General features: G+C 32.9%; 1 protein-coding gene across 1 annotated transcript; it reads right to left on the reverse strand.

Moving 5' to 3' along the window:
* Positions 1–5332: 5332 nt before the first annotated feature.
* LOC133201634 (alcohol dehydrogenase [acceptor]-like) lies at positions 5333–10215 on the reverse strand. Its single transcript, XM_061337424.1, has 7 exons — positions 10210–10215; positions 9842–10009; positions 9243–9387; positions 8788–8936; positions 8274–8466; positions 7056–7287; positions 5333–5784 (listed from the first exon to the last, which is right to left on the reverse strand). Exons 1-7 carry the CDS (start codon positions 10213–10215, stop codon positions 5619–5621), a joined length of 1059 nt encoding a protein of 352 aa, XP_061193408.1. The 3' UTR covers positions 5333–5618.
* Positions 10216–10577: the final 362 nt, after the last annotated feature.

Here is a 10577-nt window from a genome sequence, read left to right on the forward strand (position 1 = left end):
GTATCGTATTGCACCTTGTAATCCTTTGGATTTTCAGATTTAAGGCCAATGCGAAAACCCAAAGACGCCGACATTTTCTTATGCTACTGTAATCGAAGATCCGGGGGGCATACAGTTTTTGTCCTGTCCACCTGTCTATTTGTCTGTTAGACTGTATTAGCCTCTTTGTCCGCAAAAACTTTAACTATGCCCATAAAATTTGATTGGTTGGAACTACTGCTTTCATATTTCTTATGTGTATTCCCAGTAACAAGGACTTCCTTCAGGTACCAAAATATTTGACCTCTTGACCTTGAACTGGAGTTTGATCCTCTTTTGCAAAATTTTACCAAACTATAACCTTGGCCAAAACCTTTGAACAGTTGGTGCTATGGCTTTTATACTTTACATCTGTATCCCTTGTGATAAGCCTCCTCCTTGGGTATAAATATGTTTGACCATTTGACCTTGACCTTGGAGTTTGGCCAACTTTTAAACAACTTTAGCCTTGACAATAACTTTTGAATGACTAGTACTAGGGCTTTTATATTACATAGGTAATTTTCTTGTGACAAGGCCTGTCATTGTATACCTATAATTTTGACCATTTTACTTTGACCTTTGAGTATGTCCTACTTTTGAAAAACTTTAATCTTGGTTTTAACTTTTGAACAGTTGGTGCTAAGGCTTTTTTAATACCACATGTGTATTCCTTGTAACAATTAAGACCTTCCCCTAAGTACAAACAATTATGATCCCTTGACCTTGGAGTTTGACCTAGTAAAATAGAATTTGATTGGCCGAGAAAGTCACGTGTCCATCATGTTTGCCCTGCAACAAAACGTCGTGTTTCACGATTGTGACGTCACAATTAAACGAGTGAGGAGTTAGATTGTTTATAGCGACGCTGCTAACTTCGTTCGCGCGGTAACAACAACTAAAAATTCACCCCCAAAAATCACCTTAATTAATGGAATTGCATACAGATAGTAGATTAAACGTTTTTTGTTAAAATGTTTGCACTTTTCAAAATTTGTTTGTGGAAATACAGCTAACATACGTCATGAGACGTCACAGTCTAGACGTTCCAAATGTCTCATGCTGTTTGAAGAGGCGGATCTTAAAATTAAGTGAACAATGCACTCGCCCCAACGGTCGCACCGTCAACATATTATCGTTGATTGATTGTGCCGATTTAAATGTGTAAAAATGTAATGGTGGTGTTTGAATGTTACTGGTGTGATCACACAAACTTGTCACGTAGAATTTTTTTTTTAATGAAACGAGGCTATTGGTGTACCTGTAACTTACATCTCTTTCATATCGTTCTCATCAAATGCACGTTTGCTTTATTCATTGGATCTCCTTTGTAATTCCTGCATTTTGGTTAATTCGGTATTATAAACAATTTATTGCATAATAGTGAGGGAGACATAAAGATTTCTTCGCAAATGAAAAATCATATTTCCCTCGGGCGTTGCCTTCGGAGATTTTTCATGGGCGAAGAAATCTTCATGTTGCCCTCGGGGAATATGATTTTTTATGGGCGAAGAAATCTTCATGTCTCCCTCACTATCATGCAATATATAAATGCAAACTGTGAACTTGTCAAGTCCGAAACACACAAAAGGTATCGCTGATATCATACAGAGTGTATCATTGCCTTGATCAGGCCCATAGGAAGCAAATTCAGTTTTTTTTTTTGTTTTTTTTGGGGGGGGGGGGGGGGCAGAGCCATACATTTCCAGTTGACAGTTGAGGTGGCACTACTACCATAAATTTCCTGACAAGCAAAAAAAGGTCACCAACTACCAAAAATCCTTGACAAGCAAAAAAAGAAAAGAAGGTTATCAGACGTTTTTATTGATGTGGCACAAGCTATAGTATCTATGTCTACTATAGTAATCTATATATCGGCAAAATTATTGGGGGCACGCCCTCCCCCCCCCCCGTGCTCCCCCCTCCCTCGGTTCCTACGGCCATGTTGATTAAATTTAGGGTCACTAAGGAAAGAATGTTTTGACTGGATGAATGGTCTGAAAGAACATGTGTTAACTTGTCGAGTCGGTAACACATAGATGGGGTTTGCTTATAACCAGTGTAGCATGGCTTGATGCAAGGTCATTTGAACGAGTTCAAGGTCATCAACGGAGAAACAACATTCCTTAACTGTCTTTCTACTGGTGAGACATTGCAAGTTGATACCCCTTACAAGATTGCTTATAACCTTAGAATGTGGTATGACCTTGACTCAAGGTCACTTCTTCCTGTTCGCAGCTCCAACGGAAGACCTACTCTTTGCAACGAGCTCTGCTCTAGTTTTATAATATGTTTATGAATTCATGGGTTAAAAAACTTTATGTAAACATTGCTCGTCTAGATGGAATATCCTTTCGACACGAGACTATTTCCTAATAAAAATACCTTCGGTGTGAAAATATTAAATATTACCTTTTGCATTAAAACCGGGAAAAACGTATAATTCACCCTGCAGTTTCATATATACAATGCATATAACAGAGAGAGAAAAATCTACCTTTGAAAATCAGATAATGTGTCTGTCACTAGTTCGATTATTCGAAGTTTATTTTGGTACATTTCTTCTATTTAAGTGCACTAAAGCATAATCAAAAAGATTGTATACAAATATAACTGATGTTTTTGAGATATAATTAAGATAAATATATCTATTATAACGTTGAATCATAACATTGGAGAAGATTATTGGTATATGTTGGAAGTTTCAATACTGATCGATGAGACGTCCTTTTTAGGTCAAGGTACATTTTTATAGAAACATTTGGAACCTCTCTCGAGGTACTTCTACATTACGCATTTTTTCATCAAGAACATTGCAGAGATATACAAATAGATAAATCTCATGTTAATCCGGATATGGAGAACTCTTTTAAATAAATTAGATGCCCAGTGAAGCGCTAAGAAATAGTGCCACGTGATCACGTGCGTAGCTTGATTGTCGACTTTTTACATATACTACAATCGTATGAAGAAAATAATCAAAATATTTCATCTGCAGATCAAGAATAAAAGGAAAACAAATATTAGGTGCATAAGCTCATTACCTGGATAAAGCAATGTCTGGGATGAAAGCTTGATGCAAACAGACCTTCGTGTGCACAACATGCACTTGTGACCTACTTACAAGTAACCTTTAAAATTGTAGTGTGCAATCTGTGTTAATCTTTCTATTTAAATCATACGAAAGGAATGGAGTACATTATGCAATATTGCTTGTAGACTCGAAACAAGTAGTTACAATTATTTATTTTTGCCGCATAACTTACTGATACAGAAACCAATAATTTTCCATGAAATATCCATTTTTCGAAATATGTCTAGTAAAGCGTAGTTTAACTTGATGTATATATCTCAATACATTTCAGAAGTATTTTTCTAAGATACTTTATAAATTATAAAACATATTTTCTCTCTTGAACTACCATGGAGGAGCATGAATATCTCCATTGTGACGACAGATACCGTACTTGACCTCAAAACAATAATGCAAAGTGTATAGTGTTTCAGAAATGATAGTTGGGTGACATAATGTCATCAGATAAATTATGTAAATATCAGATACGAATTGAATTTTTGAAAATTTTCTAAGGTTTAACTACAAAGCTTCACGCCTGCATATTTCTCAGGAAACGCTGAGGCACACCATGAAACAAGCTGAAGTCAAATTTATTTCATAAAATTTAACATGCATAGCTTTCTTACATTAGACACCCAGTGTACTGTTTTCTTGTTTGACTCTAGACTCGCTTTTGTCTTATACGACATGACACAAATATATTTACACTGTATACAGGAAAGTAAAAAGAAAATGAGTCCAAGATTTGGTAGTGTGTAGTTTTAAAATTTGTATCCGTGATCATGAATTCTGCTAAATATGTCAATAAAATCCTTATGCATAAATTGCAATAAATTATCTCAAAAAAATTATCTACGGATTTCCCCGTTTACCTGATAAAGACAAAGGGCACGCGGCAGGTGTGACCGGTCGACAGGGGATGCTCACTCCTCCATGCACCTGATCTCACCAATGTTTTCAGTGGTCCGCGTGTGCTTTCTCACAATTTACATATTTTAATTTGACTTCAATTTTGAGCATGATTACTATTCTTTATAATATTCACATTTCATACTAGAATATAACAGAATATATCAAGTAATATTTTATCTAAGCAAACATGAATAACTTTTAGTGAACATGTAACTTTTAACTAAAACCAATACTTTATGGAAAAAGAATTTAACTTCAACTGCATTTTTCAAATTGGTAATTATTGTTTATTAATTATGTTGAGGACACAGAAAATGATATTTTGTGGAAAAAACACAAGATTATTTTGGTTTTATCATTTTTGTAGAACAAATTATTATGTTTTTTTTTTGTTTTTGTTTTTTTTTTAATTTCTTTATTTTTGTTTGCTTTTGTTGTTCTGTACTGACTCAGTGATCGTGAAGTCTTTGATCAGTATAAAAGAAGAACAAACAAGGAATATATATATATATATATATATATATATATATATATATATATATATATATATATATATATATATATATATATATATATATATATATATATACTCCAAAGTCAAAATCTCCTATATCAACAAATGTTTAGAAACTTTATTTCCCTGCTGTTCTCATAAAAACAAATACTTGCTACCTTAAAGTTAATGACACTATTTTCAAGCAAATACTGTTTCAAAGCAAACCAAGTCCGTGGGAAGGGACGTTTAATGGTGCCCCTTGTCAAAGATAACAACCCCCTTGTGAGAGAACGTTTTTTTTGGTTTTAGAAAGAGTAAGTTCAATGGGGGCCGCCAGGAAAACCCCAAACTTTCTAAAAGAACAAATTATTACCGCAAAACAATGGTTTAGATATTGCTGACTCGGTGTAAAATGACACTAAATTAATCAATCAATCAACCAATTAATCAAACAATCAATCAATCAACGCAAACGTGTATCAGAAGTCCATGTGAAACAGGGATATGTATATCCACCAAGTACCAGAAAAATCTTGGGTTAACTTCATATAAATAATTATGTCCTTTACATAGAACTTCCAATCGAAATTCCAATGCTATAATAATTTTAACTTACTGTACATTCTTATCTATCTTTACAAATAGGTGAAGAGATCTTTCACATATTTTCAATAAATTTATCACAAACCATAGATTCTAGTGATAAAACAAATAAATGAAGAATAGTTCTGGAGAAGTTAAAAATGTAAAAATGAGTCTTGCCGGATTTTTCCCTTTTCTTTGATCAGTTACAAATGCACCAAACTTAAAATTGTATTTTATATATATAAATAAATGTTAGTATACGGTAATTTATCTATAAAACCTCAATAATACAAAACAGTAAATATTAACCTTTCTGAAATATATGCTCTACATCTTCTACAGAATTAAAAAAATATATATATAAGCATTGTAGTGTGCGTACAACATCATCTGCCCTGATTCATTCTAATATAGAAAGTACTACAACCATCATTCGTATACTCGGAAATGATATGATCCTATTTCAGCATTGAACACATGTATATCCTTTTCATCTTTAATTCTGAATGATTTGATCAAAATATTGGTTTGCTATAAGGAATCTGTGATTTTTCTTATATGAATCACACTGTCAATTCCAAGTATCATGTCTGCCGCTTTCTCTGCAATCATTATAGTTGGAGCATTCGTATTTCCTGATGGCACGCTACGCATGACGGAAGCGTCCACTACTCGAAGATTCTTTATTCTTTTGACCCTGTTAAATAAAGTGTTTAAAAAAGTTAAAATACATATTTATAGATATTTACAGAGTAATTTTGACAGCCCATGAAAGTTTATTATATATTTAACTTCCATCCTGTTTTCAAACAACGTCGGCCAATCTTACTGTAATTTTTCTATCTAAACTTTTGTTCCTAGATCTTCTCGCAGATGGCTTGGGCTAGATTAATCATAATGAAACTTCACAGAAATAATATTTATTATTTTTTGTTCCTTCAGTATTTAAGATTTTCAAAATCGTAATCGTTACATCGGAAACCATCAATATGTGAACATTTTCATGTTTTATTTTTTTAATCAATGTCCAATTAGCCTCTTTGAAATTTCAAGGGATTTTTCCTAGCATCATGGCAAAGAAGTTTATGCAAAAAACATATCGATTAAACAATTTTTTTTCACTTCTGACATGTATATAGAAGAGTTTTTTTTTTTGTTTAAAATTTATATTTCTGAAAATATTTCAAACTTCATGATATTGATATGTTAAAGAACCCAAAAATGTGTGGTAGCTTCCAGTCATTGAGAATCCAAAATGGCTGCTGTTACTGTAATAACGAAAATGTTATTTCTGAAAATGTCAAATTCTAAAAATCTAAATACATGTACCACTTGTTTACATTTATATTCAACTGTAATATTGTTGTAAGTCCGGCTTGCAAAGCTCAAAATTTCCATTTCGTATTTTGTCTGCATTAAAATAAATAACAACAAGAGGCCCATCCCCCCCCCCCTTATAAAAAAAAACGATAACGTGAGTGACAATAGTCGAACGCTTCATTTAGAGACAAAGAGTTCCAAAGGATGTAGAGGGTAAATCTGTGAAATCTTTTGAAGAAACGTTATCTTATCATTTTCGTAAGAAAAAAATATTTTAATTTTAATTCCAATGTAAATTTTAAACACCTATTGTGGCCCAACAACCCCCTCCCCACCTCCTCCTTGGGTCATGATTTGTAGAAAACTTGAATCTACACAACCCTAAGGCCCAATCTTACCTCAAGTATCGCGGACTAACTTTAATATTTACGACCTGATGGTGCTGGAATATTGATATGACTATACATATCAAGTCTTCTAGGTACTGATCTGGTGTTTTCGGGGTTTCAGGGGTCCATTTTTTCTCTATTCACATTGTTTTAACATACAGACCAAAAGACTGTGGACAAACAAACTTTGGTTAGTATATGTTATCGCTCAATTAAACCAAAAACTTACATTTATTAATCAAGATGAAAGTGAATTTACCTTAAATATGGATCAACAACGGCAGTAGGGTCATCTGGTGCCCCCATTCTACATGTAGACGTTGGGTGGTATACAATATAGGTATAATACTTGATTCTACAGACCCAGTATTCTTCAGACGGAAAAGGAAGTGTATTGCAGGGAGGTAGATACTCCTCATAAGGATCCGTAGGTGATGCTCCGATAGATTTAAAAGCTGTAGTGTTTGCTACTTTCATATAGATCTTTATTCCTACAAAGAATGAAATACAAGAAATGATTTCTAGAATTATTGCAGTTTTTGATGTCTGTACAATGATTTAGCCACCTTAGGAGTATAATATTGTACTTCCAGGGTACATTATTGTCCTGCCTGAAAATAATAATTGTTTCAATAAATCATAATAATTTTTTTATTATGATTCAATGATCAAATGATACTAACTCATTTATTCTTGTTTATATTTGCTGAAGTCTAGCCTAACGTTATTCTTATCTTAATATTTTAAAAGTATTTTATATAACTGAATGAAATTTTAAGGCAAAAATCAAAATAGGAGAATATGTTAATTTTGTTTTAATTTTTCCCTCGTAATGTTCATTTGCATTATTTAACTTTCCAACGTCACAAACGACTCCTACGTCTATTAAGCACACCAGTTCTGAAAGGCGCTAAATTCATATTAAAGATTAACAAAATAAACAATTATGAAGAGAGAAAAATAGAGAATGTAAATATAAGTATTGAATTCTTATTTTTGGATGTCGTCGGTAACGCGCGGTATTCAATTTGTCGGCACGGCCAGGTGTGTTTTAGAACCGACGACATCCAAACATATTAAGAATTCAATGCTTTTAAAAATATTAGTTTAATGACGTGGGGCGTCATAAATAAGCGATAATGAGATTAAACCTTTTCATCATGGATTTTACCACAAGTTGAAAGAAATCCTGGTAGTTTTAGTTTGTCTCCTTTTTTTGTTATTTACTCTAAGTTTTAATAAGAAGCATTTTCGTAAAAGCTCTACGAGAAGGGAAGGAGAATTTTGCAGCATCTTTTAAACGTTAAAATAATGTGCTTTATTTTACGATGAATTGACACGTGTTTGAAATTATCCTTTTTAGGTCATATGTGATACGATGCGTTCCCGTAGATACATGTATCACCATGAAAGACACTGGTGTTGTATACTGGAAAGAACCATTTGCAAATATAAATGTTAATTATAATATATTTACCTTTTAATAAGGTCCTTATATCGTCTGGATGATCCAAGTAATTGGGATCTATGAGTGGCGGATCAAAGGGATCGCTACTCTGAAGTCTAATAGTTCCTCTACTCTTGGGGTGGAGAAGTTTATTTTCTGCGAAAAATGCCCCAATACCTTTGTTGAGGTTATTTTCAAATTTCTTTCGAATGCCTCCCTTGTTCTCAGAAAAGTAACACAAAATTCTGGCTAAAAAGCTAAGTTTGCAAGTGCTATGTATTGTGTTTTCTTTTCATAATGCAGTTTATGTATACATTTATACTTTGAATGATTGGCAATGGAAAGAATCTTTCCAAAATCATTTATTTTCGAAAATTTAAAACAGTAAAAGTTTTTCTTTTTTCAAAATTAGCTTTCTATTATGACGATTAGTATTCAGACTCTTATACTGTGTGTCTTTCAAAGCGTCTTCGCTTCGGTCAATTTTGATATTTTTCTGGTGAATAACAAACCTTATTCATCACCGAAAGAGTCCATCTCTCACCTTCGGGTCAATGTTGAGAAACTGCACGTACTGGTCTGCGAAAGATGGGTGAACACTGACACTGTAAAACGAAAATTGTGTGGAGGGAAGCCGGTTTTTATTATCTGCCAGGAAAACACTCGCTTCTCCGTGCGGCTTGCTCAGTTGACCTACATTTACGAATAAACAGGATTTATTAGTTTTTACTTATCTATTATTAAAGAAATGTTTTCTTTTCTTTTCTTTTTTTTTTACATTATTTGTCTTCAATTCTTGATTATTCGGAACTTTTCAAATTTCTTTTTCAGATTTTTGTTTCTTATTTCATTAAAAGATATCTGAAATTGTAAACGTAAATACCTGGTATGAATTGCATCTATGAAACCGAGAAACAATTTACATGTTTTATACTTCATAATCGGTGAAGGTGTTGACAAGTCAACATGCAAAAATACAATCAAGAATTTTTTTCAAACCTGATATAAATGTAAGATATTTCAATATAGAAGCTAGTGATGGTGACGTGCTTCCTCCACTGGTTGTGTTATCATTATAAAACATGGCTGTCATAATATGGTCTTGTAAATTTTCTCCGACACGCAGATCAACTACTGGTGGAATCTGTTATGCGACAAAAAGGATTAAGAATTAGAACTTACAGTATCAGAAACATTTATCAGTGTTTTTTTTAAAGATTTATTTAAGTTTTTAATAGATTAAATCTTTTGGAGTTGATATTTATTTTCTTTTTTGTAAGTGTTTGACACGATTAAGTATAAATAGGAAAAGTTTGTTGAAAATTATCCAAAGTAAGAGATCGTATAAGATTATTGTATTTTGCTCGTATGGAATTATGATATGCGTTTTTGAAACCTATATTCATTTCTTCATCTCTGCTGAAAGGTGCTGTTAATATTTTGAGAATTTTGCGCTTTGACTTTGTAACGAATATGTGACGAATATGTTATTTTTTAATAGTCTTTTAATGTTTACACAAGAAAAAATCTTAAATCAAGCAGGTATTTGTTTTTCTTTTATTAACTCAAACCAAGTGGAAAATGGTATTTTTGTTTACCCCTGACTTTGCCAAATGGCGTTTTGGTCCAACACCAGACAACATTAGAAGCTTGAGACTATTGATCCTGCCTGCTGATACAATCACCTCCTTCCCAGCCAGTACCGTGTGATTTAAATTGTCTTTTACAAAGGAAACACCTGTAGCCAATTTGCCTTCTATGAGGATCTACGTAAGAAAAAATAGATAAAAAAACATTGCTATTTTTTTTTATCCGTTATTGTACAAATACTCAATATAAAAACCATAGGCACATAAACCAGCAGACTTATGCTACATATAGAAAATCTGGGATTGTAAATGTTTTATTTAGGAATTGAATTCATTTTTTGAAATGTATGATGTACATGAACTACGTCGCTTCACACCGGCATGTTTCAAGAAGCGCGTTCACTGATTCTTTGAAGTTCATGTACCGCACAAATTTTCAAAAATCAAAGAACAAAATTCACCAACCCCACAATATGGCCCTTAAATTTCAACGTTAATAGACACACGTTCAGAGCTGTATAGGTGTTAGAACCGGTCATGGTCTCATAAATTCATGATATTTTTGCCAAAAGCTAATGATTTTAATGAATTTTCTCATAGTGCACACTTCTTGCCCCAAAATATTCAAGTTAATCTGAAATCTATATATTTCCAATCACTCACAAATACTGAAATATTTTGGGGCGAGGTGTGTGCACTATTTTAATTTTTAAAAAATATAATCACAGGAGTTCGCAATTTTATC

This window comes from Saccostrea echinata, unplaced genomic scaffold (assembly GCF_033153115.1).
Source record: "Saccostrea echinata isolate AGI-Se365-2 ecotype Australia unplaced genomic scaffold, CSIRO_AGI_Sech_v1 ptg000045l, whole genome shotgun sequence".
Classification (NCBI taxonomy): domain Eukaryota; kingdom Metazoa; phylum Mollusca; class Bivalvia; order Ostreida; family Ostreidae; genus Saccostrea; species Saccostrea echinata.

What these genes read in the sequence shown, in the direction of transcription:
- LOC133201634 (XM_061337424.1), bottom strand. An exon ending in TATAAGGACCTTATTAAAAG is followed by an intron (nt 7,288 to 8,273) that starts GTAAATATATTA and finishes CATTCTTTGTAG; the next exon opens with GAATAAAGATCTATATGAAA. An exon ending in GTTGTTGATCCATATTTAAG is followed by an intron (nt 5,785 to 7,055) that starts GTAAATTCACTT and finishes TTTATTTAACAG; the next exon opens with GGTCAAAAGAATAAAGAATC.